Raw genomic sequence first — 20,003 nt, forward strand, 5'->3', positions numbered from 1 at the left:
GGTGGGAGAAGGGAAAGAAAAGAGCGACGGCGGGGGCCGGGTCCAAGAAGAAGAAGCGGAGCGCTCGCAGGCTGAGCGAGCGAGCGACGACGGACGACGAAGGAGCGCCTCGGCGCAAGCGAGGAGGGGGCGCGGGGGGCCCGTCTGCCCGCGGCTGGCTTTGCCCCAGACCATCGGCGGGCGGCCGTCAGCCAGCGGCGGGGCCGCTGCGTCGGATGAACCGGGTCGGGGCGATGCCAGCGCCCTCCGCATTCGCTCGTCCCATCGGCGATTGCCCCGACCGACGCTGCCGCCAACGCCCGCCGTGTCGTTGCCTCCAGGCCCCAGTCGTCGTCGTCGTCGGCTTGCAGGCCAGGCCTCGCTCGAAGGCCGCTCCTTGCGCCATTTGGAAGATCACATCTCGTCTCGTTTCCCTCTGCTCGCTGGCCGGGATGGCGAATCGGGCGAGCCGGCGGCGCTTGGACCATGCCAGGCTGCCGGTAGCACGCTGTGGATCCCAGACTCGTTTTTCCTGGTTCCTCCAGACGGCCTTCCGACGACTTCTCCTCGTCCTCCTCGTCGTCCCTTCATCAACCATGTTCGTTTCTCCTATAGCACGCTATCGGGCGATGACGGCGATCCTGTCCAGGTAGGGCATCTAGAGGGTCAGAAGGGGGACCGACGTTGGGGAGGGTCAAAGCGAGCGGAGCGCCGCGGTTGAGCGGCAGCCGCACGCACGTCCGCGTGAAATGATGGGCCGGGCCTGCCTGCGTCTCTGGCCGCCAAGCAAGCAGACCTTCGAGGCAGGGGTCCCTTGAAAACCGCTTGAGCCGAGCAGCTGCCCCCGCGCACGCCCGTGATCGGAGGGCTGGACTGAAAGCCCCGCAAACTTGGCCTGCCCGCCTTTCAGCCCGCAAGGCCGAATCTGGAACCGGCTCAACGGTCAACTTCAGACGCCGGCTGCCGCCTTTGCTCGTCTTCTTCTCGGACCCTCCATCTCGCTCGTGCTTCGTTGCCTCTTGCCCTGCTTGGTCCCCATCGTCCCGAACAGAGGGCCGACCCCTCTCCCCCGTCGAGATCCGCTCCGCGGGTCCGCACAAGCTTGCCTGCCATCTTATCAGATCGGAAATGAGGATTCTGGTGCAGATCTTCCAGCCCTCTTTCATGCTCACGAGGGCCCGGCCCGGCAAGGCTCGAGCGGGTTTAGGCGCCAAGCCAGCAGCCGGCCCCACTCGTCCGGGACTCGCGCGGCCCCAAAGCGCGATCGCGGCGAAGAGTTCAGTCCCACGACAGTCCGTCCCTGTTTTGGCTGACCGTACAAGTACAACAGATAAGCGTGACGGCGGAAACATGTATCAGGAGCGAGCGGCGCTGGCGCAGCTGTCGAGCGGCGAGGCGGGGCGGGGCGATGCTAGGACAGGACCGGAAGGAACTGCGACGAGCGAGAGCAGAGAGCTTGCGGCAAAGTCAGCAGACGCTTCACGCATGCAGAGGCTCCGAGCTGCGACTTTGAGCCAACGACGGCGCCACTCACATTGCCTACAACCAGGCTGGGGAGGTCAAAGATGTCGCGCTTGATGGTAAACGACCACGCGCACGGCACCGGCTTGCCCTGCGGCGTCATGAGCGTGCACGTCGTCACTGCAGAGGCAGGAGCGAAGGGAGGTGAGGGGTACGGCGTCAGCTCGGACGGACCTCGAGCGAGAGCTGGGCCTCGGACAAAAGGATCAGACACTCACTGACGGACTGGGTCGTGTTCTCAAAGGCGTGCAGCGCAAACTTTTCCCTGCGATGCCACAGAATCAGCAGATGCGCCGCAGCACTCGGACGAAAGATCAGCCTCTTTTCCCGTGCAATGCTCGCCGTGCACGCAGCTCCAGCGAGGGACAACTCACCAGTAGTCGAGCATCGAGCTCTTGTCCATGAACTCGTAGATGTACCGCCCCAACAGCTCCTCGCGCGACCACTGCGTCAGCATGCAGAACTCGGCGCCCACGACGCAGATCTCGCACGTCCGGCGCCACACGACGGTCGGCGTGCCTGAGAACGAGATGAGCTTCTCGAACTCCTGTTGAAAGGCAAAAGAGGCGTCAGGATCGAAGATGGGGGCTGTCAGACCGGCGCGCGCAGAGGAGAAAATGCGACCAGGTGAGCGCCCCGACTGACCAGTATCGTCCTTTGGAAGGAGCGCTCCACGAAAATCTCGTCCTCCTCGGTCAGGGGCATCTGCAGGGCGATGAGCGATGGCCGGAAGATGGCCAGGGCCCGAACCACCCGCAGCACGTCCTGCTTGCCGAACCTGCACGAATCGAGACCAGGGACGATGGGTTAGCGCACGCGTCAAAAGTCGCCACCGAGCGGTCGACGACTGCCACCCGCAGCACTCACTTCTCCGTGGCGTACTTGATGAGAAAGTGGTAGCCTTCGGGATACGGGAACGGCTTGGTGCTGTCGCGATAGACTTTGGCGACCCGTGCCTTCCAGAGGCTGTCCTGCTGCAGCCGCTGGTTGCGCCTCGAGGCGATCGCCTTGTTGATGTCTGGAAGCGGCTCGTTGGAGAGCGAGCGGTTGGCCGAGTACGTGTCCGAGGCAGCGCCCGTCACGCTCGAGCCGCCAGCAGGAGGTAGGGCACCGCTGTCGAAGGCCGTGTCGCCGCCGATAGCGGCAGCCTGCTCGACAGAGGCAGGTGCCGGCAGGCTCGACTGGTCAGCCTCGTACCCGCCGAGGCCAGTCGTGGCCATGGCGGTGGTCGACGCGGCGGTCCCGCCGTCAAACGGTGCTGGTCTGCTTGCCGCCGGCGATGGCACCTCGAGCGCAGTGAAGCCGGCATCGGTCGTCGGTAGCTCAGACAGGATGGCGCCGCCGCCGCCGGCACCAACGCCCGAGGCAAAGTCGGGCGAAGTGGCAGAGAGGCCGGTCGGATCGTTGTAGGCCGACAGCGTGTCGAGAGCACCGGCGCTGCTACCTAGGATTGCGTCAAAACTCGTGGCCGAGCTGATGGCAGGCTTGTTCCAGCCGTTGACGCCCGTGATGCTTCCGTACTCGCCAATGTTGTCGAGGATGCCCATCGCCGGGCTTGTCTGGAAGTCTGGCGAGTCGGTGCCCGACCCGAGCAGGGCCAGATCTGTGCCGTTGAGCATCGACGACAGAATCGAGTACTCGAGCGACGTCGCCTCTGAACCAAAGTTGTGCGTCGGGTCAAAGGCCAGCTCAAAGGCTGGCTCTGACTGGTGAGAGGCTGCGCTCTGCCCAGAGTCGAAATGGCTCGAAAGCACGTCATTGGCCGGGCTGGCGTCTGCGTTGCCGCTGACCGGCGGCTGCTGGGCTTCGACGGGGCCGGTGCCGACATACGGCTTGTCGAGAGGCGGGCCAGATGGAGGAGCAGGTATTTGTGCGGCGCTCGGTGCGGCTGGGGCCTGCAGCTGCTGTGGCTGCTGTGGCTGTTGTTGTTGCTGCTGCTGTTGTTGTTGCAGCTTGGCCTTCTTCCGCTCGGCCGCCTTGACCGCCTTCTGCCGCTTGAGCTCCTCGAGCTCTTCGTCATCGAGGAGGTACTTGGCCTTCTTGCGGAAGCCGTCCGTGCAGGTGTCCGCGAGCCCCTTTTTGACGCACCGCAGGCACGGTCTCGAGTCGTCGCAGGTGAGGTGGGCCTTCTGGCAGTGGAAACATGCTCGGTTGGCCTTTTTGCGCTTGCTGGCCGAGCCATCGCGGCCGCCAGACTTGGAGGCGGTTGGCGTCGACGCGGCGCTGCCGGCGGCTGAGGACGAGGAGCCTCCCTTGGCGCCTAGGGCCTCCATTTCGCGCTTGAGCGGCGATCCGGACCCTGCTGGAGAGCCAGAATCCGGCCGTTGCACCTTGGATGAGCCGGATGCCGATGCGCTTGGGGAGGTTGAGGACGAGTTGCCGGACGGACCGACGTTGGAGTACAGGCTCTGGCTGAGCAGCGAAGCATTGCTGCGCACGTTGAAGGGCGATGGCTGCTGCTGGGTGCGAGCTTGCGGCGAGGCGTAGAGGGACGCCGAGCTCGGTCGGGTGGCCACGCCAGCGACCGCATTGGGGGGTGAGGCAGCTTGCAGGTGCGATGGCGTCGATGGCCCGCTGGAGCGCGAGAGGGCGTGGAGGGTATTGGCGGCGGCTTCCGAAGGGCTCAGAGAGCCTTCCTTGACCTGAGCGGCGGCGGCGCTCGAAGCTGGCGGCTGTGACCCGGCGGTGGCGCCGTTCGAGGCCGGTGGGCGCCCGCTCGCCGAATCAGGGCCGATGATCATCGTCGGTCGAAGTGGCGGAAGAGCCGCAACGAGGGTGGTGGCCTACAGCAGCAGCAGTACGGACAGTCGTCGGTTCGGGAAAGGTGTGTCCAGCGGGCGTCACCTAGTCACAAGACGTTGCTTGCCGCCGTGGTCTTCGTCTTGGCGGTAAAAGCTTCGGGACCATCCGAGGCGCCCGTTCCGCTCGACGGCGGACTTCGCTGGCAGATATTCCTGCGAGGCGGCTCTTGCCGACTTGTCGCGGATCGGGCAGTTCGATACGATGGATCGAATCAAGGAACGGCCATGGGGCTGGCCGACGGCGGATGGATGATGGGAAGCGGCCCGCTCAGCGTAGCGTGAGGTGTCTGAGGGCGATGGCCGAAGCGGATGTCGATCGGGCCGGGCGCAAGTGGTGAGGCGTGAGCGAAGTGGAGCACGTCGGTGGTGGTTAGGTGACGAGAGGCCAGGCCAGGCCAGGCCAGGCCAGAACAGGCGAGGCGAGGCGAGGCGAAGCGGGCCAGACGAGCAGCCGCCAGCCGGAAAATCGCCTGGCCTGGCCCGGCCTGCCCCAGACGCAGGGTTCGCCGCGTGCCTTCGAAGTCTGGCCTGCCTGTCTGTGGCCTGCCACGCTTTGCCCAGCCATGCCCAGCCAAGCCGCGGGGCCGGCAGCCACACAGACGAGGCCTTTGAGTCACGCAGTGAGGGACCGCCGACGTGGTGCCGCGACCAAGACCCTCGCTCCCTCATTCTCGTCTCGGCGGGCGTCAGGGCCAAACCCTGCCTGACCCGCCTACCGCGCGTACCCTGTCGCCTCCCCGGTGGCAGGCAGGCAGACAGGGAAGCAGGCGGACGTCCGTGTGCGGGGCGAAGGCCCTTGCTTGGTTGCTTGCCGGTGCGTTGTTGCCGCTGGCGCACAGCGGATCGGGGGGAGAATGAAAGGCCGAGGCTCATCGGGCAAGGTGCGACGCCTGGCTGCTGCAGCGCCTGCACGCACAGTCAGCAGCCAGGCGGCTGGGCGGCGTCGGCGGCGAGGCACGCAGGCAGGCGGCCGGGGGCAGGCAAGGGGACTCTGTCGTCGGCGGCGCCCGCGATCGTCATTCACCGCCGAGACAGCCCCGACGCCATCGAAGGACGTGCTTGCGGCCCCCGGTTGCGGTCTGCCACCACCACCAACTCACCTGCTCACCACCGCTACCGCTACCGCTCGGCCGGTCTCACATCGCCCTATTTCGTCCTTCTCACACTCTCTCTACCTGGTCGTCGTCGCTGCTGCCGCTGTGCTCGAATTCTTGACAGCCTCGTCTCATCGCTCGCAGGCCGCACTTTGCCTTGCCCGCCACACGCCTTCAACCTTCACCCCTCATCGAGGACGACCTGCCCTTTTTCCCGACCGCTTGACAGCTCATCGGCTCCTCCGACCGGCCAACACATTCGTGACGACACCTTTTGAGAGCGCCGCTTCTCCGGCCGCCGTTCTTTCCTCCTCGAGCCTGCACCGCTTCGACGACTTGCGCCTTTCGACCGGGCGACGGTCATTGTCTCGACAGCGACCAGCGCCGCATCAGCTACCGGAGTCCTTCCGAGCGTCGCGCTTGGCACCTCGCTGACCGGGCATCTCGGCTCACGCTCACACTAGCGATACCGCCAACCTGCTTGCCGACCCACCCATCGGCCCACTCACCATGTCGAACCCTACCGCCGACCTCGGTCGGATGACGTCCAACCTCAGCCTCAACGACCCTTCTACGTCCTCGTCCGCCTCGCCCTCTGGCTCTTCGCAGCCACCATCGCAGTCGCCGTCACGGCCCATGCCGCCGCACAACGGCATGGCATCGCTCCAGCAGCGCGCCACGGGCGGGCCGCCGTCTCGATCGCCCGGGATGTTGCCGCCGGGTTCCCGGCCGATGGGCCCGGGAGGGCCGATACCGCCGCGCGGAGGCGTTGCGGGTCTGAATGAGCGCACGCGGCAGATGGCCAGCACCAAGCTGCCGCCCAGCTTGCAGGCCAAGCTCGCCGCCAACGCCAATCGTTCCGCCTCGGGAGGGAGCAGCCCGAGCCCCGGCGTGCTGGGACACGACCAGAAGATCGACAGCTCCTCATTGCTAGGCTCTGCGGGAGGCATGGGCAGCCTGACACCGTCGCTGGGGCTCGGCGGCCTAGCGGCTCGGCGAGCGGCCATGGGAGGTCTCGGCTCTGGCGCTGGCTCGCCCGTGTCGGCTGGCGGCCCGCCGGGAGCCGGCATGGGCGCCAGGCGCAATCGCCCCGGTCTCAAGCTGAGCGACATGGGCATCTCTCCGAGCGAGGGCGTCGGCTCTCCCGCCCCATCTTCCTCTTCCTCATCGTCGGCCTCGTCCGGCGGTCTCGGTGGCGGGCGGCGGGCGGCTCCCCCCGGCAGGCTCAGCTCAGGTGGCGAGGACGCCAACGGTTCCGGCGCCATGAGCTCGCCCTTCAGCAACTTTAGCAAGATTGTCGACCCCTCCGGACGGCTCAACTTCAGCGGCAAGGCGGTTCTGCACGCCTCGGGCGTCGAGTTTGGCAACGGCACTTCGTTCCAGATCAAGATGGAGGACCTCGAGCTGATGGACGAGCTGGGCAAGGGCAACTACGGCACCGTCCGCAAGGTCCGCCATACTCGGACAAAGGTCGACATGGCCATGAAGGTGAGTGCCGGCCCCGCTGGCCGTGAACGTCACTTCCTGCGTCTGATGTCGGCATGCTGATACAGGCCCGCTCCGCTCCGCTCCGCCCCGCTCCGCCCCGCCCCGCCCGTTGACTCGCAGGAGATCCGCCTGGAGCTCGACGAGTCCAAGCTCAACGGCATCATCATGGAGCTCGACATCCTCCACCGCGCCATCTCGCCCCAGATTGTCGAGTTCTACGGCGCCTTCTTCATCGAGAGCTGCGTCTACTACTGCATGGAATTCATGGACGCGGGCAGCCTCGACAAGCTGTGCTGGGGCCGCGCCACGGTGCCCGAGGACGTGCTGGCACGCATCACGCGCAGCATGGTGCTCGGCCTCAGCTTCCTCAAGGACGAGCTGCAGATCATCCACAGGGGTAGGTACTGTCCGGCGGCCCCGGTCATCGCACACACTCTCTCTCGCCGACGGTGGGGCGGTCTTTGCTGACAGGGTTTGCTGCTGCTCTGCGCCACCCTGGTATCTCTCTTTCGCCGCCCAGACGTCAAGCCGACCAACGTCCTCGTCAACCGCAAGGGCGAGGTCAAGCTATGCGACTTTGGCGTCTCGGGGCAGCTCGAGAAGAGTCTGGCCAAGACCAACATTGGCTGCCAGAGTTACATGGCTGTGAGTGGATCCGTCGATCTGGCAGATCCCTGCTGCTGCTGCTGCTGCTGCTGCTGCTGCTGCTGCTGCTGCTGCTGCTGCTGCTGCTGCTGCTGCTGCTGCTGCTGCTGCTGCTGCTGCTGTACTACCGCCTCTTTCGACCGCTGACTCGGATCGAACGCCTCTGTACCGTCTCCTCGCTCGGGCCCCCTGTTCCTCGCCCCCCATCAGCCGGAACGCATCAAGGGCGAGTCGCAAAACATGCTGGGGACGTACACGGTCGCGTCGGACGTATGGTCGCTGGGCCTGTCGATTGTCGAGATGACGCAGGGCACCTACCCGTACCCGCCCGAGACGTACTCGAACGTCTTTGCGCAGCTGCAGGCCATCGTCCACGGCGACCCGCCGGAGCTGCCGGCGGAAATCTACTCGGACACAGCAAAAGATTTCGTGGCGCGGTGCCTGGAAAAGGTGCCGGGACGTCGGCCGACGTACGCCCAGCTGCTGCAGGATCGGTTCCTGCTGCAGGACGAGGAGAGGGGCCAGGGCGGCGTGGATATGGTCGGGTGGGTCAATCTGGCCATCGAGGAGAGGAGCAAGAAGAGGGAAAGGGAGAGGAGCGAGGCTGAGGCTCAGGGTCAGGGTAAGGGTCAGGGTTCCGGGTCAGGCGAGCCGAGTCCCGCCGCTGGTGCTGGTGCTGGTGCTGGTGCTGGTCTCGATGCGCAGGCTCCCGAACTCGCCGCAGCCCAAAACGCTGAAGCTCCAACGTCGACGCCTTCACCGACGCAACCTCAACCGTAGCAAGCGTCCTGGCACTTCTTCTTTCCCAGGCCTTGCTCCGCCATCCACATACCACCATCCACCGCCCACCTCACCTCCTCGTTGCCTTGTACCCCGCCGTCGAAACCTCTCGCCTCGCATTGCAAGATTCCATGCTATCGCTTCTGTTGCCCGCTCTTCTAGATGAATCTGCGCACACATACACGTCCTCGCACACTCGAAGCTGTTGCCCATTCCAGCCTGCACAACCACAAGGTTGGAGGTGCCCAGGGCGAAGTGAGGATTGCACGTGTTTGCCAAATACGAGCCGAGACGACGACGATGACGGCGGCGGCGGGAATGATGGCGGGGCAGGGCTAGAGTACAGATGAGGAAAGGACAAGAGGGCGTCCGAGAGCTAGCTGAACCCCCCTTAGGTGGCCGAGTAGAAGTAGTACTCGTCGACGAGGGGCAGGTAGTCGCCAACGATTCCGCCGACCATGCCGATGAGGGCGCGGTTCTCGGTGCGCGCCACGAGGCTCGACAGCTTGGGTCGAGTCCAGCCGTACCACACGGGTCCGCGCAGCAGGTACCACCAGAAGCTGCGGTCGCGTTTGCTCCACTCCATTTCCTCGACCGAGGAGATGGGCCGCTTTTCCTTTGCCGCCGCGCTGTCGCCGCCGAGGAAGGCCGAAAGCAGGCCCAGCATGGGGTTGCCGCCCATCATGGCCGCGACAAGCGGGTTGCCCAGGAGCGAGGCGGCGGAGCCGTTGCCCGACGCCGTCGACGATGAGAGGGCGCGCTTGCGCATCGCCCTGGCAATGTACTCGAGGCAGAACGAGAGGAGGAACGGCGCAGTGTGCCTTCGACCCCACCGGCGGATGGCGAGGACGTAGAGCAGCGGCCGCAGCACCCAGAGCGTCTCTGCCGCCTTGGCCAGCCGGTTCCTGAGGGGCCGCACGAGGTCCTCGGGCCGGCGCACGTCGTTGACGCTGACGACGCGCGAGAGGAGGTAGTCGTTGATCTGCTTTTCGGTCCACGGCTCGAGCGGCGCGGGCGGCGAGGGCGGCCCATGCTTGAGGGCGCCGCTGCCAGTGGACGACTGGTGAGGGGGAAGCGTCCTGGACGACGACATGCTGGCTGTCCCCTGGGCCACCAGGGTGTCGTCCGAATCCGAGCCCGAGTTGTGCCCCGCCATGCCGAGGGCGCGCAGGTGGGGAGGGGCGGGGTTGTGTGGACCCTTTCCCTTTTCTCCTTGGGCGGCGTCGTCTTGCTGGCCTGCCAGCGACCCTGGTCGGAGCGATGCGAGCGTGGGTCGGAGGTAGCCGGTCCTGATGCCCTTCCAGTATCCGCTGGGTGCCGCAGACGAGGAGGCGGTGGGCGGTGATGCCGCGGACGAGTTCTTTTCCGCTGCTGCTGCTGCTGCTGCCTTGTCGAGCGAGGTGGCGAGCGTGGCGATGCGCTTTGTGCGCTCCTCTTCGAGGGTCGCGGGGTCCACTTCGCGCTCGGGGATGGGCGGTTGTATGGACATGCGGTCGCCGGTCATGTGGATGAGGGAGAGGCGGAGCGCGGCCTTGGTTGCCTCGATGGTGGCGACGACGTCCCAGGCGCGCCGCTTGGACAGCTTCCTGCGTGCGGCCATTTCGACGAGAAGCTCGAGGTAGCCGATTATGACGAGGGCGCGGGCGACGAGGTTGTAGGGGGTCGACGTGCGCGAAAAGTGCTGGGTATACCTGGCGTGCTCCGACAGGGAGAAGGAGGAGGGCGAGGACGAGGCAGAGGAGGGAGATGATGACGAGGATGGCAATGTGCCGGGTGCGGCGGTGTGCTGCTGGGAGAGAGCGCGGACGAGGATCGAGTCGTGGTAGAGGCCGAGGAGGTTTAGCGCCGAGTAGATTGCCTCTCCCGCGAGTTCGGCGTCCTTGAAGCGGCCGGGGAGAAAGTAGGTGATGGAGCGCAGGGTGCTCTCGACTCCAGTGATCTGCGAGGCATTGGTGAGGAGAAAATGGTCGTACTGCTTGAGGAGCGACATGGCGCGACGGGCGAGGATGGAGTTGAGCTGGTGGAGAGGGATGGGTGGTGGCTGATGGCGGCGAGCGGGCAAGGGAGCGAGCGAGGAAAAGAGAGGATGCCGAGGGACACCGAGGGTGCGAGGCAGACGAGCGGGGGCCAGGCGAGGCGAGGCGAGGCGAGGCCGGCTTTCAGATGGAGTCGCTTTGCCGGTTGCGGGCCCCGTCGTTTTTGGCGAGCGTCCAGACTTGCGTGGGGCTCACGCATGCGCACGCGGGCTGGCCGGCTGGCTGGCTGGGCTGCTTGGGTCAGGCTAGGCCAGGCTAACCCTGCCGCCCGCACTTCGGAGCCGGGCAGATTGAATCCGCCCAAAGGCGGGAGACGGGGGCCCACCTAGCCCTGGCCTGCATTCTCCACATGCAACCCTGCCGGCTGGCTGGCGTGGCGTGGCGTGGCAGCCCAGGCATAGCCCGACGGGCCGAGATGCTGCGCTGCCTAGCCTGTGCGCTCCCCCCGCGCCAAGTCAAAGTTGGGCTAGACGATACGAGGAGGGGCCTCAGGCTGGGCAGAGGAGGGGGACCCTGGCGTGACCTGAGCCTGGGCTGCTCGCCCAACCTGGGCTCGCGCAACCTGGGCTCGCGCTCGTGCTCGTGCTTGTCCTCCCTCATGCTACACGGCCCTCGCCCCATACCAAGCCACAATCTCCTTATCGGGCCCACCTTTTGTCCTCGACTGGTCTCCAATACCGTCACCGCCTCCAGCACCACCATCAACAACACCCTCGCCCGACCCCCCGCCAGTCTCACCACTGCGCTGCCACCATCCCCACCCCCTATCGGCCCCGCCCCTGCTCACCTCAGCCCAGCCTGTCGCCTGTTGCCCCTGTGCTATCCCTGCCTGCTTGTAGTAGACCTCTCGACGCCCCCCTCGTCTTCATATTGCATCGCATCGCATCGAGTCCCATCGCACAACATCGTCCCGACTCCCAGACTCGCTTTCCCAATCCCCTCCGCTGCTCGCGACACATCTGCCATCTACCCACCGCAGCGCTCCTTTGGCACGCCTTATCTCGAGCGCATCCACACCGACCTCCGCCACAGCCCTTGCTAGTTATCAGCACCGCCGCCGCCTACTAGCCCGTACCTCGACTGCCCAGCTCAGGCCAACCCCGTCAGCAATCTTGACACACCAGCCCCGTCCCCGCTCCCGCCCCGTCGCGCTGCGCAGCCCTCGGGGTTCGGTCGTGCACTCACGCGGATGCAATCCGCAGCCTCTTCCCACTCCAACGCCAGCACCACCCTCAACCATGCGACTCAAACACCCCAGCCCCCATCCGCCCACCAGCTGCGCCAGCAGCACCTCGCAAAGCTCGACGGCGTCCTCTACCACTTCTACTCCACCACCGCAAACATAGTCATCCAGTCCAGGCTGCTCACCTACCGCGCCGCCGCCGCGCACCCGGACCACTCCCAGCTCCAGGCCAGGCTCACAAAATGGTTCGCCCTCCAGATCCCCGAGCTCGACCTCTTCAAGGAAGAGATCCGCCTCTGGCGATCCATTTCGTCGATGCTGCCACTCGATGGTGACGCGCCAGCCTCGCCCGCGGGCCGCGCATCCGATAGCGTGCCCCCGCTCGTCATTGACATCGTCCTCGACCTGTCCGGCGTCTCGGATGGCCACGTCGTGCAGCTCTGGGCCAAATCGGGCACCCGCCGTGCGCCTCACTTTCTTGGCAACGTCGAGGCCGCATCGCCGCCCGCATGGGAGGACCGCCTCCCCATCGACGGCCTGCACAGCGCCAAGACATCGGCCGACGATCCGGAGCGTCCGACGGCGAAGCGCACCACGCGGCTCGTGGTCCTCGAGAGGTGGAAGCTCGAGTTTGTGCCTGGCACACCCGAACAGGTACCGGAGCTGCCCACGCTCTACAAGCGCTCCATTGCCCATTTCCGCGGCCTGTACACGCTAGTCAACGCGCTGCCCGTCGGCCGGCTGTGCGGTCGCATCGAGAACGCCAAACGGAGAGCCGAGGCGATTTCGGGCAGAAAGGCCAGACGCGACGCCAGTTCGGACCCGAGTCCCGAGCTCGCCATCGACGACGACGTCGGCGAGCTGGATCACGAGCTCAAGATCGGATGCCGCCTCAGCATGGCCGAGGAGGCGGGTGACGGCGGCGAAGACGGCGTTGTCGGCATCGACCGCCTGCTCCAAGCTGAAGTGGATGCAGCGGGCCAAGAGGCACCCCTGCCAGGGCAGGCCAAGCAGACCGGAGGAACGACGGTTCGGCGTTTCGCGCCCATCGTCACCCCGCTCGGCGCCCTGCACACCTCGATCACGTTTCGGCGGCTCGCCGACTTCTCGGTGCACGACGCCAAGAGCCTAGAGAGCATCCGAGAGATGCAGATTGAGATGGACGAAGACTTTTTCAGGCCGACGGTCGAGGCGGTGCGCAAGCGGACCGAATCGGGCGCCTCGGGCGTGCGGCCCAGCCTCTCGAGCGACTACGAGCGGCGTGCCAGCTCAGGCTCTGCGGTTCACTCTGACGTCGGCTCAGGCCGATCGCCTGCCTCGGCATCTCCGCTGCAGCCTGCCGCCGTCCTAGCCGCCGAGGCTCCGTACGCTGCGCAGCCTGGCGTCGCGCAAGCTTCGACGAGCGGCAACGGCAGCAGCGGCGGCGGCCGAAATGGCGTCGCTAGTCTGTCGCGTCCCCAATCGCTGTCCTCGGCCACGGCGCAGCCGCGTATCGGGGGCCTGTCGGCGGGCAAGGCGTCGGCAGCCGCACTCGGCCCCAATCACCCTCCAGGATCCATGGGCCCGCCGACGACGATCCCGAGTCAGGCTGCAACGAGCGCTGCGGTCTCGAGCGAGCAGTTGCTGTCGCGTTCGCCGGCCACCGGCACCAGCGTCTTTAGCACCAGCGCGCCAGGTCGCCCAGTGGCCGGTCTCTCGAGCCTGCGCAGGACTGGCTCGATCACGTCCAACGTCTCCAATCTCGGCTCTTCTGGCCTGGCCGGCGCAACGCCATCGAGCCCGGCACTGGCTGCGGCGCTCAGCGTCGAGCCCGCCTTCCTCGCCATGGGACAGCCACGGCGCCCAAGCACCAGCGAGCGGAGGCTACGCTCCATCAGCTCCACGTCCAGCGGCAGAGACAGCCCCACCTCATCGGTCACGGGATCATCTGCCCCAGCATCGGTGCCCGTCTCTACCGGCGGCACCGCGGCAGCGCACTCGAACAGCCTGAGGACATCCCTGGGCCGCGTCACGAGCGGGCCCATTCCCGTCAGCAGCCCGCATCCTCGGGCCGGGTCCTTCAGCCCGTCGTCTCCGTCGCCGCTCGTGCAGCAGATCTCGATGCATCAGAGGGTGCAGACGGGAAGTTCGTCGGCCTCGATGGCCTCGCAGACGGGCTCGAGGCTGTCGTCGAGCCCGGCAATGCGTTGCCAGATGGTCGGCGGAGCAGTGCCGAGCCTGCGCAGCGTGTTCCAGACCTACGCGCCGAGCCCATCGAGCTCGCTGGCGCACGTCAGCTCGCCGTCGAGCCTCAGCCTACGCGGCTCCATGTCGAGGCGGTCCATCGGGGCGGGTGATTCCGGGTCCAGCTCGAACCTCGCCTCGAGCAGCTCGGGCGCCCGGCCGCAGATGATCAAGCGCTACAGCACCAACTTTGGCTATCGACAAGCCGCTCGGGATCAACGGTCCGTGTACGGCAGCAGTCTCGGAGGAACGGCCGATCCTGGAGCGATGGGCTCTTCGACGACGGGTGCTGAGCCGGCCAGCCTGCCTAGCAGCGGTGCTGGCAGCCTTGGATCGCAGTACGGTCGGAGCTGGGCAGCGCGCATGGAGCAGCGACAGCTGTACAGCAACTTTGTTCGCGGCTCGACGAGCAACGACGACGCCACCAGCGGCAGCACCTCGACCTCGATCCGCTTCCGCTCGTCGCCCGCTGCGGGCGTCACCCCGACCGGCGCCCTGACACCCAGTCCTGGAAGCCACGAGGGCGACCTCGACGACCTGATGCGGCTGATTGACTCCAAGCCGGTGCTGAGGACGAGCGCGGCACGGGCCGGTGAACCTCGGGATCGGCCAGAAGCGTCGAGCTCCGGTGCCGCGACGCCCGGCAACGAGCGCGATCGTGACAAGGACTCGCCCAGCCCCGTGGAAGGAGGCATCGACCGGAGTCGCGAGCTGCAGACCCGCAACGCTGCGAGCTCGAGCAGCTCGAGCCTCGGGGCGCGGAGCGGGCATGGCAAGGCCGGCGTCTACGCGTCGATTCGAGGGACCAACCCGCTCTCGCGCAGCCAGGTCGACGAGATGCTCAGCCGCATGGTCCAGTCGGTCAACCTCGGGCCCTCGACCGGCGGCGCAGCGGGCGGCATGGAACGCCACCGCACGACCTCTGGTGCTCTAGCGCAAGCCTCGCCGAGCGACGATCGCGTCTCGTCGCAGTTGGGCTCTGCCACGGCTTCTCCGAGCGGACGGGTACGTCCGAGCCTGCGCGGGGCGTTTGACCGGCCAGCCTCGGCGAACGAGTCGCGCGTGGCGCCATCGCGGGCAGTGACGGCCTACCGCGGCGGCGCGTCTTCACCCATCGTCGGCGATGCGGCGGACGCCATCTCGGCGTTCCGGTCCGGCCGTCCTGCTCGCGATGCGGCTGCCGCACCGATCGGGACCGGACAGGTGCGAGGCCTGAGGACGGCGGCCAATGCTTCTGGGTTTGATGGCGGGTTTGATGGCAGTTTCGACGACGAGACAGGCCTGCTGCGGTCCGGGGGAGCTCTTGGGCTGCTTCGCGATCAGGGCGCTGGCGGGCGACCTGGTCACCTCGGCGTGATGGGCGGCGACGGCACCCGGCGAGGCCAGCTGGCTGGCGGCGAGGCGCTGCAGACGGCCGGATCGGGACATTCGCTCGAGTACGGCGCGAGCCGGAACAGCTACGATCCGATGGACGACGAAGCGGCCGGCCGGATGGAGATGCCGCTGGGCGACCTCTTTGACGACGACTACGGCGTGTCCGTGCCCGACCAACAGCAGCCCGTCGCCGGCATCGCCGGCATTCACCCTCATCGGCCCAAGGCGACGACCGGGGCGGGCGTTGGTACTGGCACGGGTACGGGCACGGGCACCGGTACGGGTACAGGTACGGGTGGCTTCCAAGTTACGAGGACGCGGAGCGGTACAAGCCGCAGCAGCCCGTCGTCTCATGCGACGGCATTCCTTGGCGGCGCTGGTGGTGGTGGAGTCGGTGCCGGCGGTGGCGGCGGGATCGCGACGACTATGGACTGGGAGCGCGGGGAGCGGGAGCGACATCGGGCCAGGGAGCTCGAGCGCCGGCGGGCCGACGCCGAGATGGCGCGCAACTTTGGAAACGAGGTCGGAGCCGGCACACGCGGTCGAGGCTCGCGCAGCCTCTGGCGTCACGGGCTCACGAGCCCCTCTGCGCCGTCGAGCGTGACGCACGCCGTCGGCTTTGGGGCGGCGATGAACGCGATGCGGAGCGGCCAGCCCTCGCTCGCCCAGCAACGCCTAGGTCGCAGGGGCCGGTGCGGCAGCGACCCTGGCGCCGAGGCCGATGACCGTGGCGACGACGGCGAGGACGACGAGGATGACGAGGAGCCCGCTGGCTACCGCCGCGGGGCACGCGATGACTATGGACGGCGATGATGATGCCGCGCCGCACTTTTCCAACCTCGACGCGTACGACCGCCCGCGCCAGACATCTGTATGATTCGTGCACTAATGCCTTTCTCTCCCTCTGCAAACCGACATGCATGCTGTTGTGATTGCCCTAGTAGCGCCTGCTGTGGCTTGGGGACTTGGCGCTGTGGCCGTGCTGTGCTGGGGACGAGGAGTGAGGGGCGAGCCAAGAACCGCCGGTCAGTTACCCCGCACTTTGCCTTTTTCTCGGAAGACGGGCGACGCGCGAGGGTGAGCGGGGGGCGTGGCTTGCCAGCCAGCCAGGCGCCCAGTCAGGGTCGAGAAGGGTTGGTTGGACCCAGTGAGCTGGCACTCTCGCCCGGCGGGTTGGCGGGGGGTCGCCGGCGCTGCGGGGGCAATCCCGTCCGTACGTGCGGCGTGGTTGGCTTCGCGCCGTCTTGTCTCGCAGCTTCTTCCTCGACCACCACCACCACCTCGACCTCGCTGTCACCTTGACCCTCCTCGCTGGTTCCGCCTTCGTTTCGCATCCCTCTGTCCCCGGACCAACGCTCTCTTCCTTTCGCCCCACGTCAAACGCACGGTCCAGTTCAAGATGGTACGTCCCACCTCCCTCCCTCCCTCCCTCTCTGGTCCTCCTCTTCACTCACCTCCATTCCTTCTCTTTCACCTCTGCGACGACGCACGACAGCCGGGAGCGAAGCACATCAACGCGAAAAACAACCAGTTTCTCGAAAAGACGCGCTCCAACGCCGGCAAGGCGCGGGTGCGCGCCGCCGACCTCGTCGAGACCGACGAGAATGGCGAACCCGTCCGCCGCCGCCGCGCCGGCCTCGAAAAGGGAAGGGGCATCGTCAAGCCGCCCGTCTCGGAACGTGTCTCCAAGAAACCTGCCGTACGTCCAACCCCCCCCCCCCCCCCCTCCACCGCTCCCCGCACGATGGGTCGAGTTCGGGTGATACGTGAGATGCGAGGAGAGGTGACTGATATGATGCCTTTGCACCCTTATGATGGGTGATACAGGTGTCGAGTACCACGCTCTACCTCATCTGCTTTGTCGTCATTGGCGGTGGTGAGTGCCCCCTTTCTTCCTTCCTTCCTTCGACGTCGAGCGCTCGTCCGTCCCTTTCCCGAGCCGGTCCTCAAGGATCCAAGACACTGAAACACTACCCTCTTTCGCCCTCGTCGCCCCGCGCCTCCAGTCTTCTTTGAACTGCTGAGACTCTTCCTCTGACCACCGGCCTAATTCCCCCTCAAACCTGCCCTGCAAAGCGTGCAAAGCGCTCGCTAGCCCACGACATCCCTCCGTCCCGCCGAACATGCCCCGAGGCCGCACATCTCGTCTGGCTCTGGATCGCCTACCGCGCCGCACCGCCCCGCCCCTGCGCCTGCACCATCATTGCCGTACACTTGTACTATACCTCTCAGACCGCCCGGCGTGGTCTTCAAAAAAGATCCATGCGTTTCCCTCCCTGCTCGCTCATCATAGCTGACGGTCGCCCCCGCGCAAAACGAAACACGACCAGACCAGCATTGGGGCTCGAACCCAGAACCTGGCTGGCGTCCAGTCCAAACCTGCTTTTAAATGGCGGAAAAAGTCTGCCCTCAAGGTCCAACCAGGACAGGACGCAAAAAGAGATGACCAGCCTGGGGCTCGAACCCAGAATCTCCTGATGATACAACAGCGGAGCACAAGGCGTGTGTGCTACATCGTAGTCAGACGCCTTACCAATTGGGCCAACCGGCCATTTCATGTCAGCATGCCAGAGTGTTGCGTATACAAAGGCATTTACTATGGTCTGAACTCATTCCATGTCTTTGGTACAAGCGACTATTTCTGGCGCCAGGCAGCAGCAGAGGCGAGCGCCGAACACGGCCACCACCGACCTCGAGCGCGGGGCGAAGCGCTGCTTGACCCCCGACGACAGCCAGGGCGGGAAAGAGAGCGTAGTATGCAGTCGAATCGTCTCTATCTATGTACAGGGGAACAGGAACGACGACGGTAGCCAGGCAAGAAAAGAAAAAGTCGGGAAGCTTTGCTAGGCATCAAAAAGGGACGAGGGTGGAGCCAAGCGCTTGGTATAGTTGGTCAGAGCCATATTGAAAGAAGGAGGGTTGAGTGGCCCGCGGGCTTGCACCGGTATAGGTTCGAGAGGACGACGAGCAGGGTGTCGGGTTGCGCGACAACATCGAGCGCGGGACAGAAGCGTCCAACAACGACGTGCCGCAGCCCGCTTCGCTGCCATGCATGGCGCTTGCCGTTCGCTAGCGCACCTCAAAGTCGCCAAAGATGTGGTAGACGTCTTGCCAGTCGGCCTGCTCTCCGCTGCGCTTCTTGCGGCCCACGTCGAGCCGCTCGGCCCAGTAGGCCGTAGGCTCGGTGCCCGTTGTGCCCGGCAGCGGCTGCCAGAGCGTGTCGTTGGTGTCGCCATCGACCGTCTTGGTGAACCAGCGCGGCTTGTGCGGCGGCAGCTCGCCCGTCTCGCGCTTCTTGCGCGTCTCGCGCTGGAAGTTTTCCAGGTTCTGCTTGAGCTCGTTGGCCTGATCAAACTTGCCCTGCTCAAACGCCGACAGGTCCGGGCGCAGCCGGCAGTCGGTGGGCGCCAGCCACGGGCGCAGATCCGGTGGGCACGAGTTGAGCGTGATGGCGAAGCTGTCGATGGGGTTAGTCGGCGGGAAAGGGCAGGCACGCAGGCAGGCAGGCAAGGCGAGGAAGCAACTCTGATCAGCTCGATCGGCCACGACTGCCGCTAGGGATCGCGTCTTGCCACCACTCACGGGGTCAGGTTGAAGGGCGTGGCAGGCTTGACGCTGTTGCGCCACAGCAGCAAGTACTCGGCTGTGGGCTGGGCGGTAGCAATCTCGTCGTGCGGCGCCGAGACCTGCTGGTCCGGGTGGAGGTCGCCCGAACCGGCGCCCACCTTGCGAGCCACGAGCTGGCTGTTCCAGCGGCCGGCAATGTCCCACGCCAGGTTGCCGTGCTTGTCGTAGACTGAACCGCGGATCTCGAAAGCGTCCTTGCCCCGCCAGCCGCGCGGCTTGAAGGTGAGGATGCACTTGTCGCCGGTGGCGTGGTTGGTCACCTCCATGTCGCCGAAGTGGTCGATGGTGGGCGACCCGACGATGAAGCCGCTGACCGACGTCGTCACCTTGTTCCACGAGTAGTGCTCGACGACGAGGTCCGCGTCGGGCTTGGCGCCCTTGGGCTGCAGCAGCTCGCGCTCGCTGTCGACCCAGGCGCGCGGCACCTTGAGGTTAACGTGGGCCACGCCCGTTGGCCGGATCTCAAACGTGCGCCCGAGGAACTTGGACTTGGCATCGACGCAGCCCTTGTACTCCCACGACGGCGACTCGGCGAAGCACGCCGAGATCGGCGGGTGGTGGCTGACCTGCTCGCTGACGTAGCGAAACTTCTTGTCGAGACGAGCGTACTCGAACGTCTCGCCCAGCAGCGGGTTGAAGGGCTTGGCGATCCGCCCGATGGTGCTCGAGTAGTTGCTCATGGCAAACGCCGCCACAAACGCGATACGCTTGGTGCTGTCCTCCTGCATCGCCGCCGCGTCGAGGCACTCGGAAAACTCCATGTCCTCGGCCATCCTCTGCAGCATCGACGTCGGCTCGTTGAAGCTGACGGGAAACGAGATCTTGGTCAGGTCCTTGCCGATGTTGTTCTTGAGGATGGCCCAGAGCGAGACCGAGGGGCGGTCATCCTTGCCGATCGGCATCTCGGAGCGGAGGTGGAGGTAGGGCATGATCGGGTCTTCCTGCACGCGGCCGGCGTCAAAATGCTCCGGCCAGCCCTCGGTGAGGCTGTGCTGTCGCTCGACGGCCAGCGGCTCCTCGATCTTGAGGCCCGGCAGCTGGCCGGTCTCGACGGCGTCGAAGAACTCGTCGGCGTCGTCGTCGACGCTGTCGCGGTACGTGGATCCGCTGGCGGTGAGCTCGCCTTCGGTGATCTCGGCAATCGAGCGCTGCTTGGCCAGGATCGGCGGCGAGGGCGGGTCGCTGAGCCGGAGGTCCGTCGCGGTGCCGGCGCCCTCCTCGCCCAGGCGGCGAGCGGCCAAGGCGGAAGGGG

The 20,003-nt window shown here is 66.2% G+C and overlaps 6 protein-coding genes across 6 annotated transcripts in view; 3 read left to right on the plus strand and 3 right to left on the minus strand.

Moving 5' to 3' along the window:
• Positions 1-1,390: 1,390 nt before the first annotated feature.
• PFL1_03021 (uncharacterized protein) lies at positions 1,391-4,241 on the minus strand (the record flags this gene model as incomplete). The annotated part of the gene is made up of 6 exons (XM_007880538.1): positions 1,391-1,411; positions 1,514-1,620; positions 1,719-1,765; positions 1,875-2,047; positions 2,146-2,278; positions 2,368-4,241. 6 exons carry the CDS (start codon positions 4,239-4,241, stop codon positions 1,391-1,393), a joined length of 2,355 nt encoding a protein of 784 aa, XP_007878729.1.
• Positions 4,242-5,905: 1,664 nt separating this feature from the next.
• Positions 5,906-8,308, plus strand: PFL1_03022 (uncharacterized protein; the record flags this gene model as incomplete). Its single annotated transcript, XM_007880539.1, has 4 exons — positions 5,906-6,883; positions 7,004-7,280; positions 7,404-7,528; positions 7,739-8,308. The coding sequence occupies 4 exons, from the start codon at positions 5,906-5,908 to the stop codon at positions 8,306-8,308; spliced, it is 1,950 nt and encodes a 649-aa protein (XP_007878730.1).
• Positions 8,309-8,699: 391 nt separating this feature from the next.
• PFL1_03023 (uncharacterized protein) lies at positions 8,700-10,298 on the minus strand (the record flags this gene model as incomplete). Its single annotated transcript, XM_007880540.1, has 1 exon — positions 8,700-10,298. One exon carries the CDS (start codon positions 10,296-10,298, stop codon positions 8,700-8,702), a length of 1,599 nt encoding a protein of 532 aa, XP_007878731.1.
• A 1,235-nt stretch (positions 10,299-11,533) lies between these two features.
• On the plus strand, positions 11,534-15,937 carry PFL1_03024 (uncharacterized protein; the record flags this gene model as incomplete). Its single annotated transcript, XM_007880541.1, has 1 exon — positions 11,534-15,937. The coding sequence occupies one exon, from the start codon at positions 11,534-11,536 to the stop codon at positions 15,935-15,937; it is 4,404 nt and encodes a 1,467-aa protein (XP_007878732.1).
• A 586-nt stretch (positions 15,938-16,523) lies between these two features.
• PFL1_03025 (uncharacterized protein) lies at positions 16,524-17,162 on the plus strand (the record flags this gene model as incomplete). Its single annotated transcript, XM_007880542.1, has 4 exons — positions 16,524-16,526; positions 16,620-16,823; positions 16,952-17,000; positions 17,131-17,162. The coding sequence occupies 4 exons, from the start codon at positions 16,524-16,526 to the stop codon at positions 17,160-17,162; spliced, it is 288 nt and encodes a 95-aa protein (XP_007878733.1).
• A 1,031-nt stretch (positions 17,163-18,193) lies between these two features.
• Positions 18,194-20,003, minus strand: part of PFL1_03026 (uncharacterized protein) — a gene marked incomplete at both ends in the record, with an annotated part of 5,447 nt that continues 3,637 nt past the window's right edge. The window contains 2 exons of the mRNA XM_007880543.1: positions 18,194-18,581; positions 18,707-19,899. Coding sequence (XP_007878734.1) covers positions 18,194-18,581; positions 18,707-19,899 — 1,581 coding nt within the window. The remainder of the gene's footprint in view (positions 18,582-18,706; positions 19,900-20,003) is intronic.

The sequence above is a fragment of the Pseudozyma flocculosa genome (genome assembly GCF_000417875.1).
Source record: "Pseudozyma flocculosa PF-1 unplaced genomic scaffold scaffold00009, whole genome shotgun sequence".
Taxonomy (NCBI): domain Eukaryota; kingdom Fungi; phylum Basidiomycota; class Ustilaginomycetes; order Ustilaginales; family Ustilaginaceae; genus Pseudozyma; species Pseudozyma flocculosa.